We start from the raw sequence: 22819 nt of genomic DNA, 5'->3' as shown, positions 1-22819 counted from the left end.
GCGCCCAAGTTAAAAATCCTGCCGCCTGATAGAATCAGATCGTCATGATAACCATTCGACTTTGAATTGGACTGACAGGCAACTTATAGATTCGTGATTTATTCAAGACCTCTAGTACCCTAGAAAGATGCCGCAAGCCAGCCATCTGCGATCTGCACCGAGGCGACAACTCCTAACGTCTATTCCAAATGGAGTACAGCTGGCTGGCTACATCGCTTGGCTTCCCCGACGCGATTGTACGAACGCGAATCTCGGCCTCGACGAGGGTTGCTACAATCATCCCGTGGTAATCATTTCGCCTCTTGTCCAGGGCGATGAGGTAGGGATTTTCTTGGTGAGTTGCCCCGTTGGGCCAGCAAGCTATCCTTCTGATACTACCAGATAACCTCGCTGGATGACAATGACCTGGCCACGAAGTATCGCAGCAAGAATACACGATTAAATTACCTGCCGATCGCACCGTCAAACTTCCATCCCGATAATGGCAAACTTCTGTACCTCGAGGATCAAGCGAAGCTGAGGAAGAAGAGCTACGTGAATACTGGAAGGCAGTATAGGGTTCCATTGAGTTCATTGCATCCATACTGCAATACGGGCAGGGTCTTCGTACTCGATAAACACTCATATCAAGAGTTGATATGTTACGCAGGACTTAACGTCCCAGAACTCGACTCCAGGGTGAGCTCTTCTCAACCCATTGGCAGCTCTGTACCACTGGGGCGCTCCGAAAGCAGTCTCCATCCAGGGGAGAACCTCCTTCCAACGGAAGAACACCCTGACGTCCCATGCGTGGTTTCAATCGCCCCTCCACAAATGAACAACAACGCAATGGAATATGCAAGCACTGTACCGAGTCATCCATCCAATAGAAGCCCAAATGATTCTGTCGATGGCCACGCGTGCTCGAGTGTGACTTCAGTCCAGGCAGAGCGCCAGAGGCTCTTAAGTGGATCTGAGAACCGACCAAGAGCAAACTTCTATGGCACCAATGCACGTCGATTGAGGCGGCATGGCCCAGCGGAGGAGCCATGGCTCGACAAGTGCATGGCAGAGGACTGCGGGGGTCTGGTTCCGATCTGCGGTTCGCTATACCTCTTAGTCTGGATGTGCGGGTATGTGCTCGCCGCATATGCTGTGGTTTATGCCCTTTTATGGGCAATGTGGGCCGTTGGGGCCGGAATCGCTTGGGCTTGGCATGGCTTTCAATCCTTGGGTCCCTTGGTCATTAATGGGCTGCGAGATGTGGTTGTTGCACTTCACCACGTATTCGACACTGTCGTGAACTGGGCGAAGGCTCTATTTCTCCCAGACGGTACCCACTAGGCTAGGACCTGTCGGTCAACATTTCTGAGATGGTGTATGCAGGGGGTATCCGTGATGGCGCAGGATTCTTGTCCTCAGCCTGGAGAATTGAATATTCCTCTGTAAACCCGCCTGTAAACTCAATGCTCTTGTGTATGAGAAAAAGTTGATGGGCACCCGCGGCTGCTTGACTAGTGGGTGGGCATCATTGGTGGCAGGCGAAAGTGCGGAATTGCATCCGTCCCCACAGGGATCCCATTTCGCGAGCCCAATTTACGCGTCTCCCTGGCGCGTGGACTAGCAATGTGGTGACAACTAATTCATAATTCGTAGACAAACACCTCGAAGGAGCCTCGACAAGGGAATAGTGTCGCAAAGAACATTGCTCACTCTTGATGAGCTGATCAGCGACCTGCCATGGGATACCGATCCCGAGCCGCACCCTCTTCCTATTCATCCATGGCCATGAAGTAGCAGGCGCATCTAGAATACGCACAGGGATCACAATGGCGGCACGGAACAAGGAGCATTTCTTCCAGCACGGCAAAAAGGTACGTACCTCAATCAACATCTGCTACGTGTGTCAAGGTCAAGATCAAGGTCAAGGGGGGTTCCACTGACGACCGTTCCGGGCAGGGCAACGACGAAGAGAAGGCCGACTGCCACTGGTGCCAAATTCGCTCCTTCAGGACGCACCCTGACTTCCCCGTCACAATTGTCAACACCGTCGACGATGCGGTCCTCAAAACCGACTTCATGTTCACGGACGAGTCTGTGTACGGTCCCGGCGTCGAACCAGCTAGGGATGAGTTCCGCAGCGGCTGCGACTGCGAGGATGGCGAAGACTGCCAGTACAACACGTGCCACTGCCTGCAAGAGATGGACGAGGAGTCCGACTCGGGAGATGACGACGGCTATGGTACGCCCAGGCGGAAGATATACGCATACCATACGCATGGCACCAAGAGGGGTCATCTGAGGTCGGACGTGCTGGAGTCCAGGGCCCCGATCTACGAGTGTCACGATGGATGCGCCTGCGGCCCGGAGTGCCCGAACCGAGTTGTCGAGCGTGGCAGGCGGATCCCGCTACAGATCTTCAGAACCGAGAACAGAGGCTGGGGAGTGCGCAGCATGGTAGATATCAAGCGGGGCCAGTTCATCGACAAGTACATGGGGGAGATCATCACGCCCGAGGAGGCAGACCTGCGCAGGGCACAGTCGGGCATTGCACAGCGGAAGGACGTCTACCTGTTCGCGCTCGACAAGTTCTCCGATCCCGACTCGCCCGACGAGAGGCTGCGTGGGCCGCCGCTCGAGGTGGACGGCGAGTTCATGTCGGGCCCGACGCGGTTCATCAACCACTCGTGCGACCCGAATCTGCGCATCTTTGCCAGGGTCGGCGACCATGCCGACAAGCACATCCACGATCTGGCGCTCTTCGCCATCAAGGACATACCAAAGGGGGACGAGCTGGCTTTTGACTACGTGGACGGCGTGGACGACTCGGACAAGGATGCGTTTGACCCGGAGATGAAGAAGGACATGACCGTCTGTCTGTGCGGCAGCAAGAAATGTCGTGGGTTTTTGTGGTAGGGCGACGGGTGTCTGCAGCAATCCCGCGCAACCGTAGCTTCGGGAGCAGCCAGTGAATCACGAGCACATGTGAAGCCAGATGCGGGACACGATGCCGGGTTGTATTCTCCGGCTATATGTGCAGATGCGAGCATGGCCTTCCGCAAGCCCAGGGAGCGATCCCTGAAACCTGGTTATGCTGATGAACCAGTATCGAGCAATTCCAAAATGCCAAACACGATGGAACTTGATAAGCCGAATTGCACTTCTCCTCTATCATCTTGTCTGACCGACCCCTCCCCCTCCACCATGTCCCATATCCCATGTCCCATGTCCCATCTCTGTCTGTCAAAACTCTAAAAAGTCTTGTCTTGGGTAAGGGTCAGGGTATCGTGGGTTCTATTAATGGCAATCGAAGCTGGCCAACCTTATTCCCGCTAGCTTGGCGATCCGGCGGGGCTCGCTAATAAGATGAAGAAATAAAGTGGACTCGGCTTCAGCCTCATCCAGACTCTTCCCGACTTCGCGCGCACATTGCCGTCGGCTTCCCCCCTGATTAGCTGCTTGTTGTCGTCGGGCTGGCTTTGTTGGGCGTCGCTGCTTCTATAGTATCTATTATCATGAATTGCCCGTGTCTCGCCCGATAGCTTGTGTAGGAATCGCCCACCATGGTAAGTAAGCGGTGTTATCTCAGCCCCCCTCCCCCCCTCTGACGCACACGGGACTTGGGCCAAGCGCTGGTCGCAATCACCTCTCTTGGCGGAACCACCGCTGATCAGTCTTCGCACGATAGGGTTGCTGTTTCTCGACTCCCGCCGGCCCCAATGCGCCGTATCCTGGCGGAGCGCCTTCTGGTTCCTCGCGCGCGATCAACTCACCCCGACTGCAAGCCTCGGCCACCGAAGAGAGCGGCACCCGGTCTCCGGCCGTGGTCCAGTCCGACCCGACTGCCTCCCTCGCCTCGCCCACCAGCGCATCGAGTCGCCGATCGCGCTCCCAGCAGCCCCTAGATCAGCACATCGATAAGCCACTACGACGTCATGTGTGGTGCAGCAGCGACAGAACATGGACCCGGGCGCAGCTTGACAAGGAGAGGACCGAGTTCTTCGACACGCGGGTCACGGGAAGAGCAGAGGTGTGGCAGACCGTCCATGCCGCGCTCGAGGTCATGTGGCAATCCGACGCCGAGCCCGGTGCGACAACCGAGGGAGACCCGGAGGGCGACACTGCGCTGGCCACGGCGCAGAGTATCCTGAGAGCTGCCGAGATCACCCTACCCACCGGCGACCTGGCCAAGGGCGTATACGATTCCCTCGGTCACTACTACCCCCTGCCCGAGTGGATAGTAACGGATCCGGTCAACATTTCAGAGACAGATGAACAGGATCGTGCCGAAGACCAGAAGGGCGGCCACGTCGACGATGACGACGGGGCCGGGGAAGAAAGCGACGAGGTCCTGCGCAAGCGTGAAGAGAAAGGCAAAGCCGTTGAGTCTCAAAATACAGTCAAGATACGTGCACGACTCAGCGAAACGGCGCGTGATATCATTGTCAAAATCGATCCAGACGACAGCGTTCGTTCGGTTGCCCAGAAAATACTATACCAATCGCGTGTAAGTTACTACTCGTGACAGCCAGGCTTTTGGTGCAGTATCCACTTGATACGAGCAAACTGCTGACACCAACTTAGCTGGACGCTCAGAGCCGAAAGATCAAACTCGTCTACCTGGGCAAGATTCTCAAGGAAAATGCATCTCTCGAATCACAGGGCTTTAACACGACCCATGTAGTCAACGCGTTCGTCTTCAGCCGCTAGACCACGCTGACATTGGGGCCGATACGGCCCAGACTATGCATCTCTTTCACACAGCTCTCTTTCCTATCTCAGTTACAACTGCATCGGTTTGGATTATACCCCATCTACCCAGGCTTGATTTCCCTTGCCCATCGTATGTTTTAAAGGCGTTCCGGCTAGTGGGTCCAGAATGTTGTATCAGGTCTCACTTCAATTTGTGTCATGCCGCGAACCAAGCGCGGCCGTATTTTTGTATAATCGATAGACTAATGCACCGTGGTACCCATTCATGGCTACTCATGACCCTCTCTAAATGACAAAGCTCTCCGACGTGCCAGGAAGTTGAATCCGGGCACAATGATTTATATATATATGTAACCAATCGAACGGTCTCTCTACGGTAAGATCTTTGGCCACTTGGGCTGCGAATCAATTACAGAGTTCCTCTCAAGGCGGTGTAATATAAGTTAAGTGTGATACACCACCAAAATGCCTGCGTCGCCGGTGCAGCCTCTACCCTTCGTCTGGTAGTCTCCTTAAGGTAAGAAACAAGACCTTACGGCTCTTTACCATGTTGTCTTGAAAGCTACATGTCGACATCGAATACACAAACATAACATCTTGCTATGTATGATGAACCTGAGTGTGCCGGTCCAACTTAAATACTGGCGGGTGTAACAAAAACCCGCATGCATAGGTCCCTCCTGTCTATTTGCTCTAATGAAGCATAGCAGGGAGGATCTGCGGGGTAACCATCGGCTTGCGGTAACGCGTGCGCGACATTATGGATGCCCGTAAACCTCTTGCTATCTCTCGGAGTGGCACTTGTGGGCTTTATTTCCCTACTGAGAATGCTCCAACCGACTACCATCTATCGTCAAATCTACACCACAGAAGCTGAGATCACGGATGAGCGCCTCGCGAAAGTCAACGATGACAGCGCCATGTATAAACCCCCCCCCCCCCCCCCCCCCGCAGAGGCATGTGTTTTTTCTTATGTATATAAGCACTACGCAAAAGTCACCAAAAGTTGTCAATAGTTCCGTGCAGGGGGTTTGATCAAAATTCTTGGGAATCGACGAATCAAAACCACATATATGGCTGCAGGCAAGATGTGATGCCTGGGCGCGTGTCTTAGGACGAACCGCTCTTCACTGAGCTCTCGCTAGATGAATATTTGTGTATTCATCTAAACATCACGCAAAAGATCCCGGTTCTGCCAAGTCTTGTCAATGGTGCCGTGCAGGAGTGGCTGCATCTCCAACAAGTCCAGGCTAATCAGGCCCATGGTCTCATCGTTAGTCCAACCACTAGCATTGTGCCAACGCCTTGCAGGTCACAAACTAGGCTGTCGAGAGCGTCAATGCATGATCCAGCCCTGCGTCCCTCTCCTTCTAGCAACAGATTGTTCTCTCCGGTCCGAAGATATAATGATCGATTCCGCTTTACAATCTTCCCCCCTGGCTATGTCCCCATGTCGATCAAGAGCAGGATACTTCCAGAATCATGAGCTTCCAGTTTTCTCGCCCCCATACCATGCCCAGTGCAGGCCCTCAAGCCGCCTTTGCCTCCACCAGAGACTGGGAGGTCCATCGCCCAGTCATCACAGACCTGTATGAAGGCAAGAATATGACCTTGAATGAGGTTATGAGATACATGGAATCACGACATGGATTCAAAGCAACGTGAGCGCAGGTCATTTCCATACAAAACTTGGAATCAATTTGCTGAAAACAACAGTGTCAAAATGTACAAAAACCGAATCAAGCAGTGGGGATTGCGCAAGAATCTTCGGTCAAGCGACGTCGAGAGATATGTACAATCTGGTTCCGTTCAAGGGGATAATACACAAATCCCAGAGTTGCGTGGGCGCAAGGCCAGCCAGCAGAGAATAACTACATACCTACGCCGAAAACAAGAGAGAGACAGCAAAAGGCTTGCAGTTGCTTCACAGGTCGGTCCAGCAAGGCCAACACCGCTCAGGATGAAGTCGAATACAACGGGCACCGCATTACTTACGGATGCATCTGGCTTAGCTTACTCCTCCCTCTGCTCTCCGCATGACTTTCGATGGCAAGAGCAGTGCTTTTACGTAACGCGCTGCTGTTTGGAAAGCAGTTTCGATTTCGTGTCTTTGAAATTGGATTCAGAGCACGAAGACCATGGAAAGGAGGCCCTAAACTGCAATAATTACATTGTCACGGCCTTGCGGCTCATGCGCGGCGGGAAACGCAGACAGGCATATCGCATATTTGAAAGGTGCAATCACTTACTCTATCAGGCATTCCTAAGGGGCTATCGGTATGAGATTCTCCTCGACCTATTTCGACGAACCCTGGAGGTGTACCAAAATTTGCCTGATCTTGCCGCGTATTGGTCACAAGTCCTTCAAGCGTATTCAAACTCCGCCTACAGAGCTTCAAATCACCTAGTTGCAACTTTCTTGGGAATTTTGTGTAACATTGGTTCGTCACTCTAAAATCATCTATAGTATTGATATCTAACAGGATTCCAATTAGCACCGAACAAAGTCTATGAATTCGGTCGTATGTATCTGGAGGGCTACATGAACTTGATGCGCGAATATCTTCCAGCACATAGCGACCTTCTTTGTAATATGGTCAACGAAAACTTTTATCGTCTATATCGCATCGACCTCATAGACAAGGACACTGCAGTGGCTGCTATACTAGCTAATGTTTCAAGATTGATTGAATCGGGCAGGCAACGGTCTCAACCATACCTGTGCGCCAAGTATTACCTTGCATGGCTGTACTACTCGGACGACGACTGGACAGCAATGTTGCGAACGACGCAGGATATTCTGTCTCTAGAAGATAGGTACAAAGATTCAAAGTTTTTGAACACCCGGGAGACGGGATGAAGCTCGGTCTCGTGACAGACAAAGTCTTTCGAACCTTGTAGGAGGCGCAGCTAACCTATGCATTTTCTAGTGGGCTCGAAGTTTTTTCCTTCTACCGTACGTCATGCTATGAACTACAATTCGAAATGTACCGTGCCCAGGGCAATGAGCACGCCGCTATCGCAGCTGGGCAAAAACGTATCAAGTGTTGCATCGATGAATTCGGCATGGCTGACGATCGGACCATCGATACACTCAACGATTGCGAAGAGTTTCTCAGAGAGCGTGGACACCTAAGTCCGGCAAACCAGACCGAGAAAATGTTAGAAGATGCTATAGATGAACTGTGCCTGGGTGTAGGGAAGCTTGAGTTGTAGCACAGTCCAAAGAATTGGCTACGACTCGAGACTAGCTCCTCAAAAAAGGTTACGCAGGTAACAGGAACGAGAAAAAGGCGTCGAAGATGGGCATCGCGAGTTGCAAATGCTGAAGAAGTTCCTTTCTATAAGTTTTGGCCATTTGCGATTGTCCTCATGTACCTTACGGCACTTTCAGCTGCCTCCTTGAGCTCATCATCCTGTTCTTCTTTTAACAGCTTGAGTAGCCTCTCTACCCAGAAGGTCCAACGTTCGTGTGGGTTCCCAAATGATACAGGCGACCGTGGGATATCCCTTGGATCCCAGCCCGGAATATCGTTACTATGCAAGCTATTATACAGCCTCTGACCACAATGAGTAATCCACCGACCAGACGCCGGTATCAGGAAGTCAAGTCTGATCTGCTCATCAGCCAAGGCATCGTCTGGAGCGCGTCGGTGGTCGTCAGACCCGGGGGTCCACTCGAGAGCTTGGACAACATATTGCAAGGCTCGCGGGTATGCTAACGGTCCCTGTGTGAAGAGCTGCGCTGCGACTATTTGGGCCTCCACGTCCTGCTGTTTAATGTATTGGTCACGCGCACGGCGCAGAGTAGCATCATCGGGACATCTTCGTGCAATCTGCCCCGGCGACATCCAGTGGTTGTCTGACCAGACGCGGGTGAAATACGGCAGATCATCCCAGCACAGAGGCTTCTCTTCCTCATCTCTCGCTTCCCTGCGATGGATATGACCCGGAGCTTTCTTGATCTGGATGAGAAGAGCAACAAGAGGTGGTGTCTGTGTGGATGGCCATTCGATGAGCGCTTCGATGAGCAGGGCCCAGAGCTGCGCCAGTGCTCTAGAACCGTCTGAGTACGTATTCAATTTGGGCACTGAATAGTCTGTAATGGGACGGGTAATAGAGTAGGCTGCTTCGTCTGCTGAGATGGAGCCATTGTGGAATGGCTGGAGCACTTTGACCTCCAAGGAGAGGATGGCTTGGAGAGTATTGTCCTCGTCGTACATGCGATCGATGCACGCTTGGAACCAGCCATCAGGTATAGTCCTAACGTTCTCTTCAGAAAGCGTATACTGTGCCATTTTCGCTGTGTATGGTCGTTATACAGAGGTGGAAGGTACTAGTAGTGCTTTGCTTTGCTTTGCTTTGTTATAAAAGCGAAGTCCTACGAGTATGACGTTCAAGTCGAAACTCAATGTCAATTGCTCAGCCTTCCGTTCACATTGTAACCAAGGCTCTAATCAGGGCGGTGTTAAGAATCTATTGATAATGAAAGTGATGAAGGATAAGACGGATCGGCGTCAGGATCAACTACTCCACGATATGTGGCAAACAGGCTAAAGCACGCATTTCAACGTGGAAAAGATGGACCATTGGCATGGGCCAGCATGAATACTAAGAACAGCCGATTTATTGCTACACTTTCACATAGGTTGGTCATTACGCGCGACCTTTCCAGCAGTGTTGGTAGAAATAATGAACAGATCTATCGTCAATTTTATATACAGGAAGTGAAAGTTGCGACACGCCGGCGTCGGTCTGAGGTACTTGAGTGCTCCATTGTCGCATCTAGTTTGGACGCTTCTGCCGGCCACACGAGCTCTTACGGCCATTGCCAAAGCCTTTTCCAAAGCCGCTACCTTTTCCACCATTGAAGCTTGGCAACCCGCTAGAAATTGGCCCAGAAGATACAAAAGACTGCGATGGAATGACAGCTGTAGGAGCGCCGGAGGGAGTGGTTACTGGGGCTGCTATAGCGCTGGGAACAACTATATCGGAAGGCTTGACTGAGGTGTTGTCAATCTGGGTCTCCGAGGGAATTAAAGTACTCGACGAGACCTCTGATGTCGCTTCGACGACTGGTGTAGTCGTCTCAGCAGCGGCTGTCGTTGAGGAGCGGATGGAGGTTACGAAAGTTGAAGTGGCGAGAGTAGAGGTAGCTGCTTCCTCTTGAGCAACAGTTGACGATGCAATAACCACACTTGACGAGGGCGCGGAAGTTTCACTGCTCCCGCTGAGGCTCATGCAAGCAAAAGACATCGAGGTTGTGGTGGCTGTTGATCCACCGTATGCAACAGGCGAAGAAAGGTCCCAGACCATGCTGACATACGGCCAGCAGATTCTGCCGTCAGACATGGTCACCATATCTCCGGCAACGTAAGTATCTGTCTCAACAAGAGCATCGCCAACCTTGGCACCATTCGTAACGAGCTGGAAGCGAGTGCCAGTGAAAGTACCCTGACAACCCATAGCAATCACCGGGCAGAAGGGATTTTCGATTTCCTCCCCTGTTTCAAGTGTTAGGAAGTGGTAATGTATTAGCAGGATTGGGGAGCCTCACAGGTCACCAAGACACTTGATCCATCAAAGGCAGCAACATGAGCATTTGAGCAGTCGGCGGTTCCTTGGGTTATCCAGTTGATTTGGGAGTCGCCATCAGCAGCGCCGACCACAGATGATGCCTGCTCGCCAACAAGGGTGTTCTTATCGGTGAACTGGGCAATGGCGACGTTGCGGCCATTAGTCCGGTTAGAGCACTGGGTGTAGCCATTACCCATCCACGAGTTCTCCGTCAGGTCCACTGCACCACGGGACACCCACGCAAAGACGTAAGAATCGCTTCCAATCAAGCGCGCGAGGCCGCTGTAGGAACCGCTCATGCCGCCCATTGCCTCCCCACTTGCGCCATTGGTGGTGTTCTCGTTAGAAATCTTGACACCACTCATGCCCTGAGTTGCAGTGTTGAGCCAGATGTCACCCTGATCCTCCGCGCAGATACTGGCGAATGGTGCGGCATCGGCGGCCTCGAAGGCAATACCAGTATTGTGCGAGCATCCCCAAGAGCTTGATGCGCCAGAGATCGTTGTAAGTGTACCATCAGTCTTGACATACTTGATGCTATCACCATAATGGCCCGAAGCATCTCCAGTATATCTACACAAGAAGTTCAGTAACGAGGCTCACTTTAAAGCGGCTAGGATGAGACTAACGCGGTGATGACAAAGTAGGCACCGTACATGCCCGCCTCTTCAGAGTAAACGAGATCACCATTGAGATCTGGTGAAGCGGCGAGGCCGAAATTTGCATCTACCCCGGGGCCTCCAAGAAATGTCTTCCATGTCTGTTGGCCGCTGGTGAAGCGATAAAGCACCGGCACCGGGGTGCTTGCAGCGGGCGCATCCGCGGTGCCGGACGGCAGAGCCTCGTTGGTTAACAAAGCGAAACCATCGTTGTGGGCGACTAGACCCCCGGCTTCCTTGCCTCCAGTCACGGTGACAGCAGATCCGACAGCAGCGAAAGTTGACGGGTCCACCTGCTGGACGTGCACGTCGGTCTCACTTGAGTCCAAGTACGCCAAATAAGCCGATTGTCCGTCGGGCGAGACAGCAAACGGAGTTCGGCGATGGTGCGGCAGGCTGGTCCAGTACGCCTCTTTCACTGGCTTGAAAGAATGGTCCAGAGTCAAAGAGTCTACATGTTTCTGCAGGGAGCTCTCACTGAGGCTCGCGGCGGCAATGGTTGACAATGCGCACGACAGCGCAAAGGAACGGAATAGCATGATAGCGAAAAGAAAGTCAAGCGGATCTTTTGACCCGCAAAAAGAACGTGACGAATTGAAACGAATGATGGAATGGCAACCAAGACCAGGAGATCTACATCTCAATGGTACCTACTAATGGGGTTTACTTATAAGGCCCTCGGCTCTCGATCCGAACCATCCCTCTCTGCTGGGTCTAATGCTCTTGCTTGGCTGGAGACTTCGTCTGAACTATAGTGCTCGAAATCTAGCCGGCGGACCATCCCTTATGTGACATGGATAGCTACAGTGAGTTACCCTCGGCGGAGAAAGCCGCCAAGAGGTGGGAAGTCTGTTTATTAGTCAAGGGGAGCTGGCTAGTGTTTCACAAAGAACAAACGTGGAGATGGCAGGGGTTTGGCAGGGGACGGAGAAATCGACGTGCTGACCCCAATCTCCTCTGTGTTTCTAATTTGTTGTGACCTTCACAGCCATGAATTACTTCGATTACTAGTTGCTTTGCATCGTACTAGCCAGGAAATCGCCAGTACCTTTCCAATGAATGTGGGAAGATACTGTGCGAGCATCGTAGCTTAATTACACTGTACACAGCAGAGATCCAATCAGAGTCGCTTCTTTTGCACATAACATTACTCGCACACGCAGTCACAGCCTCAAGTCGCACTCTTCACTCGGACAAGGATACTCCTAGGCATAAAACATTGTGAGAACTCCCCGCAAATTCAATGTTACTATCCTTAACCCTAAGAGAACGCCGTTCGATTCTGCAAGCCGACCAGTCGTGCCCACCAAACGAGCGGGCCTATCGCATTCCAGAAGCTATCCTAGGATTGTAGCCCCCTGTTTTCCGTTCCATACTTGGCGCCGGTGCTTTAACTTAGAAGTAATTCCCTGGCCTCTACTTGAAAGACCAAGTGACAGACACATTACCGGCTCCCAGCCCACCCACAAGCTCGTTGAAGACAGCCTGCGTGCCATCTATGTCGCCATAGCCGCAACCATCACATTGGTCAGTGACTTCTGCGTCTGTTTCCCTGCCTTCGTGCTTGATGCGGATTTTCTTGTGACAAACAGCCGCGTTGTTTGGGTTTGCACTGTTGCTTAGTTCGGCGAACTGATATTTGTTCAGTGCGACGATTTTCTGGTTTTTGTAATTGATTTCTCCGCAAGCACCAGGTTTGATGCCCAGGCCGCCCTCTTTGTCATACCAGGTCATCCAGCCGTTGAAGGCTTTGGTAGGATCCATTCCCACGGGACCCTTGTCAATTGCGGGTAGACCAAAACCTAGTGTAGCAAATGCAGCTGTTAAGAATAGTGGTCGAAGCATGGTGCTGTAGAAATATGAAGCGATAACGGTCTATGATGAATGAGATGTTCTCACTTCACTTTCGTCATGTCATGTGCCGCATGTGCAGACATTTATACATGCTCGATTATTGAAGGAGGGTGGTTCAGACCCTGCAGGATCGTAGCGCTGATATCATGCAGGATGAATCAAGAGCTGAAGGATACTCGTGTTGAAATCATGCAGGATCGGGGCGTATCAAGGAACTCTGAGATCGGCAAGGCCATAGAAATGTAAAGTGCCGCCGCATTTCCCGCGGTGTTCGTCTTAACTCTTCGTGATTACCTGTGGCAGCATTCCTATTAAAACGTCTCTACAGTTCACATGTTGTCGCTCGCACACTATTTGTATTTACATCAATGTGAAGTGGCGTGTATTTCTAGTACAAAATGAACACTAGGGAAGTGCTCAAACTTTACGCACAGGGGAAACCGTTCAGCTATGGCATTTCAGCAGCTAATTGACCAGAAATATGTGAGCCTTGCATTGATTTTCCAGCCACAACGGCAAAAACTGCGTGGGTGCAGGATGGCTACCTTCCTGAATGAGGCGCAGTACAGATCCACTCAACAATCCTGCTCAGATAAACTCAAGATCGGCGAAGAAGTGCACAGATTATTGTATGAAAGGATTAGACGCATGCCACAATTTGCTCAATGCGTCATGGTGGCACGATGTCACTTTACCCGGGGTTCTCTATTGGACGTGATAAGAGCTGCGGACCGGGCCGATGGTACTAAATATGGTTCCCAGATACACGAGTGAATGATATACGTGGGATTTGGCGCTATACATGCATAAAACGTTTCAATCGCCGTCAGCAACATAACGTCCCCAGCAATGCCGCTTTCTGAATGAAGGCCATCGACACAAGTTACTTTTAAGGTTGATCGCAACTAATTGGTGGTCGTCCGCTGTCCACTATGCCCGCCTCCCTGTTCAACGCTTTGCGTCGTTACAACAAATATGTGATTCTTGTGTAGGGCTTCCTCAATGGAACTCAGATAAAAACCTATGATAAAAGCTTTAACATAAGAAGGGTTGATAATCGAGCCGCCAAAAACAACTATGCTACCCATAACATCTCGCATATTCTGAGAGACACAGTCATGTCTATAACAAGCAATGCTATGTAGCAAACGGACTTGAGTACCATGCTGATGTTTCCACCTATGTTGGAAGCCACGGACATGATATTTATCTCGACTTCTTTCAACAGGTGTTGAATGAATGGAGGGCTGATACCGGCACCCGATGTGACATGGATTATGAGCTCTGAGCAGACATGGTAAAGAGCGGCATATCTAACCACCCAGTTGTCGTGCTCTCGAGGCAAGTTCACCTAGGAGAAGTGGCCGTTATGATTGTTAGTTCACCTGTTCCTTGTGCGACGCCTGCCTTGGTACATAGCGTTGTTGACACTCGCGGTAGGTTACAAGTTTCGATGACACACCGATCGAGAGCCGCCATCGGGAGCCCATTAGACGACAATCCTATCTCCCAATACACCCAGCGAGTCACCCAGCTACCAATAATGTCCTCGTTCTTGCACACGGAAAGGCCATGAAGAAAAATACCTACGTTAACACTAGGAATATCCACAAGATACCACTTGCTATTCTCCGGTCCTGTTGGCACGACGATGATCTCCGTTTGGAGCAAAAGTCATACCAAAGGCTTGCCAAGGAATTGTGGAAGCATGATATTGCCGAACTTACTGACAGACTGAAGGGGCACGGTATATTCGAGCGGGTGCCGTAGTCAGCTCCTATCGCGAATTCCGTCCCCGTCTTTGACCGCGATGCTGATAGACGTCTATTACACGATCTGGGATATGGTGCAGGATATATTGGGGCTCCTCTTTCAGCTTCATACGGGACATTTATCCGAGGCTCACCATCGTTTATACAACCGCACTTCCCGACAAATGTTATTCCAAGCAACACGACAGTATATGGTTCCTCGCATAGGATATATGATGGTAACCAACCTGTGTCATCGACATTCGACGCCGCTGCATTACAGCGAGTCCATAATTCAACCGTGCGATGGAGTGATACCCTGATTAGGAATGATCCGGAAGGACCGAACTGGCTGCTTGCTATTTTCAGCATTTTATGTCTCCTGGTAGCTGCCTGGTACTGGTTTTCTAAGGATTGATTGGTAATGTCCATTCACGTGTGGCGACCCACCCTCCGTGGCGAGCTAATTGCAGGTAGGTACTTCAACTTTCAATCAAGCAAAATTTCAACCACAACGCCACATTTGCTCAGTTCTACGTAAAGTATATAGTTCAGTGACAATTATATCTTATATTAGCTCGAATCCAATAGTTACGCTTACTCCGTAGGGTTTAATTGATGTCATAGAAGAACCCTCAGCACCAATAAACATCACTGCGCCTGCGATGATAGATATGTCCGCCTATGACTTCAGAGTGCTTGTAGCATATGAGCGACCTCCGGCGTAATTGCCCATGACTGTGACGGCATTTGGTAGATAATCCTATAAAACAAGCGTTCCTAATCCAAATAATACCTCAATTCCTGCTCTTCAGCTATCTTATATAACAATTCTCTAGCATTCGTCCTGCTTTGTTTCTTGGTAATGCCAGGCTCATGACACATATTCTCAAAGCATTCTTCAGATACACATATCACTCTCCTTACCATGTTCATAAGTCGAACCATTATGGAAATTCGCGGCCTAGTCGGCCGCGGCTTCTGCAGCATATCCTACAAATCTTTTAAAGTTCCACACCACGCGATCCCCACAACACTCTTTATGTCGCGGAATGTTATATGCGGGATTGTTTTCAATCGTCCGCAATGGTAGTCGTAGGATTTGGTCCGAGCTAATGAGACTTATTTGAAGCCTGTGAATTCGGTTCTTTTATCGCCTGTATTGTAAAATGTCATAATAATACATGTCATCAGACGTCCACGAGACTGTTTGTCCCACTGTTGACTCGCACTTTGGATCTATTGTTGAAAAAGTAGATTTCATCCTGGCATTGAGCTTCATGGCCAGTATTTGGTCTCGGAAGAGTCGCCTCAGGGAGGATGCTTCGCACGCACCCTTCGGTCTTTCGGCAGAAGGAAGGAAATCTGAATGTCGTCACGTCTCGGGAGAATCAAGGGAGTACCCAAAGAGTGCTCTGGGTAAACAAACCACGTCTCAGGGAAAGGTGGAGAAGGTGATGTGTAGGTCTGTGTTGCAAACAGAAATTATGGATGCGTCCCCAAGAAAACAAGCACGCCTCTCGGCCTCCTTATTTTTTTTCCACAACGATCTCATTTCTTCTCTCCATGACAATGGCTCGAAAACTTTGAATAAGCTATTACCGGTAGCCATTATGCTATTGTAGATCTATCAATAAGTCAAAATTCTTAAGCATTCAAATGATCAAGCTTAGATACTGCACTTTGATGTTTTGCTGACTATTTAAGTTTCGAGTTGTGACCTGTTATTAGTGCTGCATCTGGAGTTTGCAGGGCTCGAAAATTGGGGACCGAGTATACGAAAAGCCTAAGTCCGGGATCACTTATCACCCAAGTCCCTCAGGTTATCGAAGTTAGCCGTTTTACTGCGGCTGTCGAATATTACAGCACTTTTACAATAATAATACAACAGTGCGTCAAATCCAGCGATCATAGCATCTCTATACTGCACTTTTAATCTGGGCAAAGCAAGAAGATTAATCGCTTGAGTAAGCCTGCAAGACAAACATCTTAGCACCGCCAATTCTATTAAGCTACCAAGGTGACAGAACCTTGAGAACACCACAATTGACAAGTACCCGCAATGGGTACGAGACTGCCGTGTTGTCGACCTGGTTGGTGTCATAGACCGCTTAGTAGACCAGCACGTGGAAATCATGCGCCATCACAACAAACTCGAACCTCGTGCAAAGGTAAGATCAAAGCATTGCTTGAGCGCTTCTCCAGTACGCACGATCCAACTATCTCTCGCAGTCGCGGCATTAGTTTGATTGCACAGAAGGCACACAAAGAGTTGGACGATGGTAAGTTACGCTCATGTTGTACTTCACGACTCGACCTTAATCTTCCTTCCTTCCTTCCTTTTTTTTTCTTCTTTCTTTTTTCTAGACGGCCGTTCTGCCTTCCCGATTGAGATGCCATCCGAAGATTCAGGGGACTCCAATGTTCAGTTTGTCGAGTTTCGAGATTACCGGACAGAGAAGCTTTTGCGTAAGCTCTGCCCGATGAGCGCCATAAGCTGGATGAGCTGTGGGAAGGGCTGAGAGTTGATGCAGAGGCTCCATCCTGGGTCAAAGAAGCCGAAGCCCTGTTCTTGGCGGACCACCGCAAGGATCGTTACAGTGCCGTGGTCGCGAAGGAACTGGCAGGTAATTTCGCGGACAAAATGGCTTCGAAACAGAAGATCGAGAATCTCGAGAGAAAGAACAGGCCCCTCGGAACGGTGATCAAGAACAAAAAGGAAGAGGTTACAAGGCTCAAAAATGAAAAGTTGGCGCTTCAGGCACAGGTAGACGCCATCCCAGCCGAGTATGTTCGTCTCGAGGCACGCCGGGAGCAAGTCAACCACGCAGCTGACGCAGCAAGACACGAAGCGACGAAGGTCGAAGAGGCAGCCAGGGACACACTTAAGCACGAAAATATGAGGCTTTCAGAAGACCTGGCGAGGATCAAACGGGAGCGCGACGACTATGAGGAATGGATCAAGGGTGCGCCACTCCCCAAGCGAGTAAAGACAGAAGATGAATCCTGACATGCCTTAAAGGGCGCATGTGCTACTCGCACCGATGGATTACAGTCTGCTGCGTTGAGTTACTAGAGTGCCGCTGAGAGGCAAGCAATGTATCTACATCAGATAGGCCTCATGCATGCTTAGAAGAGCGCAGCACTCGATTCTATATGGCGATTCTCTAGCCTAAGTCCTCCATTGACCCCTGGTCCACTTTTCAGCCTTCGTACATCTGGTCCAAGATACATTGAGCCTCTGAGCCCATCTGGTCGCGGCAACGTTGTACCAGTCTTTTGTACACCTCCCTCAATGCAGCTTCTCGCCGCTTGTGCTCCTCCAAACTCATCTTCAGGTCCTCAATACATTCGCTGGCCTCTTTTCTCTGTTCCTCCATGAGGCAGTACTGCTGGTCGCACTCCTCAAGTGCCCCTGTCAGGGAGGCATTTCGCTCCCTGAGTCTCTCATTCTGAGAGTCCAATCTGTAGTTCTCATTCTTGACATCCCTGATTTCGGCTTTGGTAGCGTCGTATGCTGTAATATACGAGTATCGCGACTGGTATGCAGCATCTAAGAGAGCACAGGCCTCTGATGCTTCATCGGCACCCGTTCTGTAGATGCCACGTCTACCGAAGCGCAGATCATTCGGCTGCAAGCTGGCTGTATCGAGGAGAGCGTCAACCTGGATCCGCTCTACCTCACTCTCCGTCTCACCTACGCCCAGCTTTGACATAAAGGGTAAGTGTGGGTTGCGCATTCGTGTGACAACAAGAAGGTGATCCTCATGTTTGGTTCGGCTGTTCTCAGTTCCTGTCGGGTCATAGTTGGCCTGGATGTTACGCTCGAGCCAGTAGTTGAAGAACTCTTGGCTACCTGGAGCGGCTCGCATTGATGGAGCCGGGGTGTCCCACGGAACGTCCTTGTCGACGACTGGATTTGCAATCCTGTCAGCGAGCTATGACGAGAGGCAGAGAACAACGAATTGGACCTACACTTTCCTTTCCAAACGCCAGTTGCGACCAACCAGTCTAGGTAGGCAGCTGAGATCCATGGGCTCTGTCTCTTCTCGTACAGTGACTTCATAGCTGCGTACAGCTCTTCATTGAAGAGCTGGTCCAGGGATGTGGCAACGCCGGGGCATCTCTGCTTGATGGTAGAGCAGACCTGTGCGCATAGTCCAACATCACCGGACGTCTTCAGGGAACGAAATTGGTCCTGGGACGCCATGTTTGGTGCGTCTCAGCACGGGTGGTTTCGTGATGGTGGTGAGGTAGAAGAATGATAGCAACAGTGCTGATGAGAGGCTCAAACAATTTGGTCTCGAATTATGAGAACGAACGGAGAGTATCGACGTCAGAACTTGCCCAGGTGAATTTGTGTGGCTTTCCAGGGTTGCCGGGGGCGCAGGTCGACGACAACCCGCTGATTAATGGGAGATAGCGACCACCCTATTGTGCACCTCGATTGCATACTCCGCAATCGCATACCCCCGGGGGTGCTCAACTAGTGCCTCTGACCTTGGTTTGTACCCCGGTGCCTTGTACTGGTCCGAATTCCTGACCGAAGGTATTTCATGACTATCTGTGATACGAAAAAGGCACACTGGGTTGCCTATAGTGCCTTTGGTGAAGAAGCCAGGCCTATAGAGGTTTTCATGACACACATCAATGCAACTCTCACTTTGCACAGACTCACAGGGCTGCTAGTGGAACACCGGCCCGGTTAACTTCCAGCCGACCAGCACAGTGACCCAATTTCGTAGGATCAGATTCCAACCAGATGGCATGTCGCGATTTCGATTGAGTCCTATGCTTTCGTATCCACGAAAGTGGAAGTCTTGCCGATATGCGACTTGTAAGGACGCCGGCCCTGAAAAAAAAAAAAGGGGTATAGTGACATCTACCAAGAAACCCATACATATTAATGCATCAGCCAGCCTCTTCGCTCAGCTCTCCCTCCGCCTGGCACTTCCTAAATCATCCAAATCATAATACTACGTCTACTCGTCGTCTAGTATCCGGCTTGCAAACTGCCCGAATATAGGCACCTCAAATCTACACCACGAAATTAGTATGACGACACTAATTGAAGAGAGACATTGGAGACATATTACTGACCTGTCTAATGTGTCCGCATCTCGGTATGCCTTTAACGCCATGAATGCCATGAGAGCCAGGTCTCCCAGGAATATAACCCAGCTGAAGAAGGTCGACCAAGAGAAGAGTAGGTGGAGAACAAAGACGGTGGTGAACAACAAACTCGACTGCCAGGCGTGAAATCTGCGGCACGGCCGTTAGCACATGGATCCCAAGCCGGGGTGGTCCGTCCAGGAATCCGACTCACCTCACGTAATCGCTCTTCCGCTCTAGAATCAACAGCACGATGGCGCCGAGCGGCGGGAGCGCCAGGTATGCGGCTGCAGCCTCGTAGTCCAGCCTGACGCCGAGGCTCGTGTCGAACGCATCTACACCGCCGTAGCCGGCCTCGTTGCCGTACCCCCCGAACCCGGCGCCGCCGACAGGGGCCGCGGCGACGTTCTGGTAGGCGCCTGGTATGTTGGAAGAGGCCCACTGGCGCTGGGGCTGCGGGTGCTGCAGCGGCGGCGGAGAGGCGACATTGGAAGGGCGGCCGCGGTCGTACGAGGGCCGGGGGCTCGGCGACTGCACGGGGCTGAAGGGCCGCGAGTTCTCGGGCGGCGAGGACTGGTATGGCGCGAAGTCCATGGTGTGAGGCCGAGATGGAGAGGTATGCGGTGTGTTGTTTCCTGTGTTGTTGCTGGCGCGCGGAGCGAGCTCTGTCGATTCCGCGGGTTGGAAGCTTCTCTGTATAGCTTGGTTGAGCTTCGGGAAGGTCAATCGCACACAGCTTCCACGAAGATGGTCTGCGCTGGACACAGCGAACTCGTCGCTGATCGGGTCAAGAGATCTGGGAGCTGGCGCGACAAGCCTTCAGTCTATGGGAAGTTGTCGGAGGTGGTGATGGTACGGAATGTCGTTGAGTACAGGATGCGAATGCGCCGCGACGAAACAAAACGGCGGCATGCGACACGGACGAGGACAGGGTAGGACAGGGTAGGACAGGGTAGGAGGACAGCAGGGCGGACGCGCAAATGAAAGGCAGGCGTTTCCCGCTTCCCGTTTCCCTGGGTTAACGTTAGTGCTTGGCGTTGGGGGCAGTTACCGAGATGCAGGGTCTTGTCTTAGCGGGCTTTTCGCGTCACTCTCCCACAGCAGACCCCTGCCAACCTGCCAGCCTGCCCACGCTGCCGTTATCCACCGAGATGGGTTTGTGGACCAAGGAACGACGCCTGCCGTGCGTACCTGTTATATGGCTTTAGCATCTCACTGCGCCAACGATCCAGTACAGTCTAAAATGTATTGGACAAACCCATCATCATGTGAACGAGAGCCTTGACCTGACCGGAACACCAGGACAGGCTCTCACCACTGACAACGCCTCACTGCAGGCTTGCAGACACGAGTCTCAAGGTTGGGTACAGCCAACCTTGTAGTGATGCTTTGTCTTTGATTGGGATTTCCCTCCGTCTTGTGAGGTTTCTATCGGCGTACAGATTACAGTCGCATGTATACACATTGGGCTTCTTACAATATAGTACAGGTCTAGTCCACTCAACTGCTCTCCTCGGCCTTGGCCTCTCCCTCCTCCGGCTTCTTAGGGTTCTGCTCCTCCTCCAGCTGTGTCCTCCGGCCTTCCAGCGCCAGCCACAGACCCTTGCTGTGGCCCTCCAACGCGGTCGTGAGACCCAGGCCGGCACTCTGGAGCATGGACACCAACTGGCTCCTCAGGCCGTCCAGACCACCCTCGATGCCTCCGACCCACTTGACTCCGTCCTGGTCGAACGCCTTGCCCTCGACGCGGCCACCAATCAGGAGAAGCTTCTGAAAAGCACTCTGGGCAACAGGCTCGTGGTAACCAGGGTTCTTCTTCCTCGTTGGCGCAGGGAACGCCGGTGCGCTCGGTGCCAAAATCTTCAGCGCAGCAGCCAGGTGCGCCGGGCTGACAGTAGGCATCGTCAGGGCGGCCACAGGCCCGGTGAGCAGAGGGCTGATCTGGGCATAAGTGCTGTTCGGGTCCTCCAGGTTCGCCTTCTTGATAGCCTCGTACGCGGTGGCCGACAGGTCGTGTGTGTACGCGTTTGATTTGCCCGCCGCCGCCTCGGCATCGAAAAACTCAACGACCTTGAAGGCGACGTCGAATATGCGCGTCCGCAGAACGGTGAGCTGGATGTAGTCGGTCGGGTCAACGGGCAGGCCTCCGTCCGGCCCCGCGACCGGTTTGGGTACCTCCTCGAGAGCTTTCCGCAGCTCGCGACGGACGGCGGCCCATTCCACGGCCGTAAGGTTGTTGTGCTGGAAGAAGAGGATCAGGGGCGTCGACCGCAGGAGGGCGGTATAGGACCGCAGCAGCTGGGACTTGCGCGACTCGACCGGGCGCGCGGACGGCGGCTTGGTCGGGGGGATGTAGTTCTCTGGCAGGCGGAGGGCTGCCAGCGGGATGGGGGAGGCGGCGGCAGCGTACTGTCTTGAGGGTACGCCGGTCTGCTGCTGCACGGCTGGAATGGCAGCAGACGCCCTCGACAGAGAAGATGCGCTCTGGGGTCGCAGCACGCGGCCGGCGACACGGGCCGGCGAGCAATTGAGTCGTGCGGGCATGGTGTGAGTCTTGCGGCGTGATTGTAGCCGCCGGTTGCCCTCCTGACTGCAGTTCTTCGCCCAAGGCTGGTCGAGATGCCGAAAGACGGGTGAAGCTTCACAGCTCTCCAGAAATTTTGGAGGCCCGTGCAGGGCAGGGGGGAAGCCAGCTGCGCCACATACCCGCGATGGGCCGTTGGTCTGGCTTCGCTCAGCCAGGCTTGCCGGGGGGCCTGCCTCGCTGTGGCCGCTGAGGCTGAGCTGACGGCCTCCACCTGGGTAGGCAGGCCCAGGACAGGTCGGCGCTAAACGTTAGTGCAGGGCATCAACCTGCCGGCTGCCCGCCATCAAATAGGGCTGCAATCACCAATAAAACAAGGGCAAGCGTTGCAGATGCGGCAAACACCCGTTGGTTCACGGTTCACCTCCAGGGCTGTCTTGGAGTACATGCATGCTCAAACAGAGGTTTCCGGAGATCACACACGAGCACATACGATCTGGTTCTAGCACCGGAACTACCCTCAGGTCGCCGGTACTACTGCCCTGCGCCTTCGCCGGGCTGTAGTATTTTCTGCCTCCCAGACTAGCTGATAGGTTGTGACTCATGCCGACGACAAGCCACTTGGGATACCATCACTATTATTCATTGAC

At 52.1% G+C, this 22819-nt stretch overlaps 10 protein-coding genes across 10 annotated transcripts; 4 read left to right on the top strand and 6 right to left on the bottom strand.

Annotated features, from left to right (window-relative positions):
* Nucleotides 1-1808: 1808 nt before the first annotated feature.
* JN550_003607 (uncharacterized protein) lies at nucleotides 1809-2895 on the top strand (the record flags this gene model as incomplete). The annotated part of the gene is made up of 2 exons (XM_049315030.1): nucleotides 1809-1853; nucleotides 1939-2895. The coding sequence occupies 2 exons, from the start codon at nucleotides 1809-1811 to the stop codon at nucleotides 2893-2895; spliced, it is 1002 nt and encodes a 333-aa protein (XP_049174177.1).
* A 647-nt stretch (nucleotides 2896-3542) lies between these two features.
* On the top strand, nucleotides 3543-4689 carry JN550_003606 (uncharacterized protein; the record flags this gene model as incomplete). The annotated part of the gene is made up of 3 exons (XM_049315029.1): nucleotides 3543-3545; nucleotides 3668-4486; nucleotides 4564-4689. The coding sequence occupies 3 exons, from the start codon at nucleotides 3543-3545 to the stop codon at nucleotides 4687-4689; spliced, it is 948 nt and encodes a 315-aa protein (XP_049174176.1).
* Nucleotides 4690-6174: 1485 nt separating this feature from the next.
* Nucleotides 6175-7908, top strand: JN550_003605 (uncharacterized protein; the record flags this gene model as incomplete). Its single annotated transcript, XM_049315028.1, has 4 exons — nucleotides 6175-6353; nucleotides 6409-7133; nucleotides 7188-7509; nucleotides 7623-7908. The coding sequence occupies 4 exons, from the start codon at nucleotides 6175-6177 to the stop codon at nucleotides 7906-7908; spliced, it is 1512 nt and encodes a 503-aa protein (XP_049174175.1).
* A 125-nt stretch (nucleotides 7909-8033) lies between these two features.
* JN550_003604 (uncharacterized protein) lies at nucleotides 8034-8990 on the bottom strand (the record flags this gene model as incomplete). The annotated part of the gene is made up of 1 exon (XM_049315027.1): nucleotides 8034-8990. One exon carries the CDS (start codon nucleotides 8988-8990, stop codon nucleotides 8034-8036), a length of 957 nt encoding a protein of 318 aa, XP_049174174.1.
* A 487-nt stretch (nucleotides 8991-9477) lies between these two features.
* Nucleotides 9478-11467, bottom strand: JN550_003603 (uncharacterized protein; the record flags this gene model as incomplete). Its single annotated transcript, XM_049315026.1, has 3 exons — nucleotides 9478-10196; nucleotides 10250-10842; nucleotides 10899-11467. The coding sequence occupies 3 exons, from the start codon at nucleotides 11465-11467 to the stop codon at nucleotides 9478-9480; spliced, it is 1881 nt and encodes a 626-aa protein (XP_049174173.1).
* Nucleotides 11468-12344: 877 nt separating this feature from the next.
* JN550_003602 (uncharacterized protein) lies at nucleotides 12345-12773 on the bottom strand (the record flags this gene model as incomplete). Its single annotated transcript, XM_049315025.1, has 1 exon — nucleotides 12345-12773. The coding sequence occupies one exon, from the start codon at nucleotides 12771-12773 to the stop codon at nucleotides 12345-12347; it is 429 nt and encodes a 142-aa protein (XP_049174172.1).
* A 3822-nt stretch (nucleotides 12774-16595) lies between these two features.
* Nucleotides 16596-17543, top strand: JN550_003601 (uncharacterized protein; the record flags this gene model as incomplete). Its single annotated transcript, XM_049315023.1, has 4 exons — nucleotides 16596-16599; nucleotides 16705-16815; nucleotides 16901-17002; nucleotides 17068-17543. The coding sequence occupies 4 exons, from the start codon at nucleotides 16596-16598 to the stop codon at nucleotides 17541-17543; spliced, it is 693 nt and encodes a 230-aa protein (XP_049174171.1).
* A 193-nt stretch (nucleotides 17544-17736) lies between these two features.
* Nucleotides 17737-18743, bottom strand: JN550_003600 (uncharacterized protein; the record flags this gene model as incomplete). The annotated part of the gene is made up of 2 exons (XM_049315022.1): nucleotides 17737-18446; nucleotides 18509-18743. 2 exons carry the CDS (start codon nucleotides 18741-18743, stop codon nucleotides 17737-17739), a joined length of 945 nt encoding a protein of 314 aa, XP_049174170.1.
* A 772-nt stretch (nucleotides 18744-19515) lies between these two features.
* Nucleotides 19516-20239, bottom strand: JN550_003599 (uncharacterized protein; the record flags this gene model as incomplete). The annotated part of the gene is made up of 3 exons (XM_049315021.1): nucleotides 19516-19570; nucleotides 19634-19795; nucleotides 19860-20239. 3 exons carry the CDS (start codon nucleotides 20237-20239, stop codon nucleotides 19516-19518), a joined length of 597 nt encoding a protein of 198 aa, XP_049174169.1.
* Nucleotides 20240-21145: 906 nt separating this feature from the next.
* JN550_003598 (uncharacterized protein) lies at nucleotides 21146-22189 on the bottom strand (the record flags this gene model as incomplete). The annotated part of the gene is made up of 1 exon (XM_049315020.1): nucleotides 21146-22189. The coding sequence occupies one exon, from the start codon at nucleotides 22187-22189 to the stop codon at nucleotides 21146-21148; it is 1044 nt and encodes a 347-aa protein (XP_049174168.1).
* Nucleotides 22190-22819: the final 630 nt, after the last annotated feature.

Source organism: Neoarthrinium moseri (genome assembly GCF_022829205.1).
Source record: "Neoarthrinium moseri strain CBS 164.80 chromosome Unknown scaffold9_Wmoseri_CBS_16480, whole genome shotgun sequence".
NCBI classification, from domain to species: domain Eukaryota; kingdom Fungi; phylum Ascomycota; class Sordariomycetes; order Amphisphaeriales; family Apiosporaceae; genus Neoarthrinium; species Neoarthrinium moseri.
Note: the sequence above shows the minus strand (reverse complement) of the source record. Positions and strands in the feature narration are given on the sequence as shown.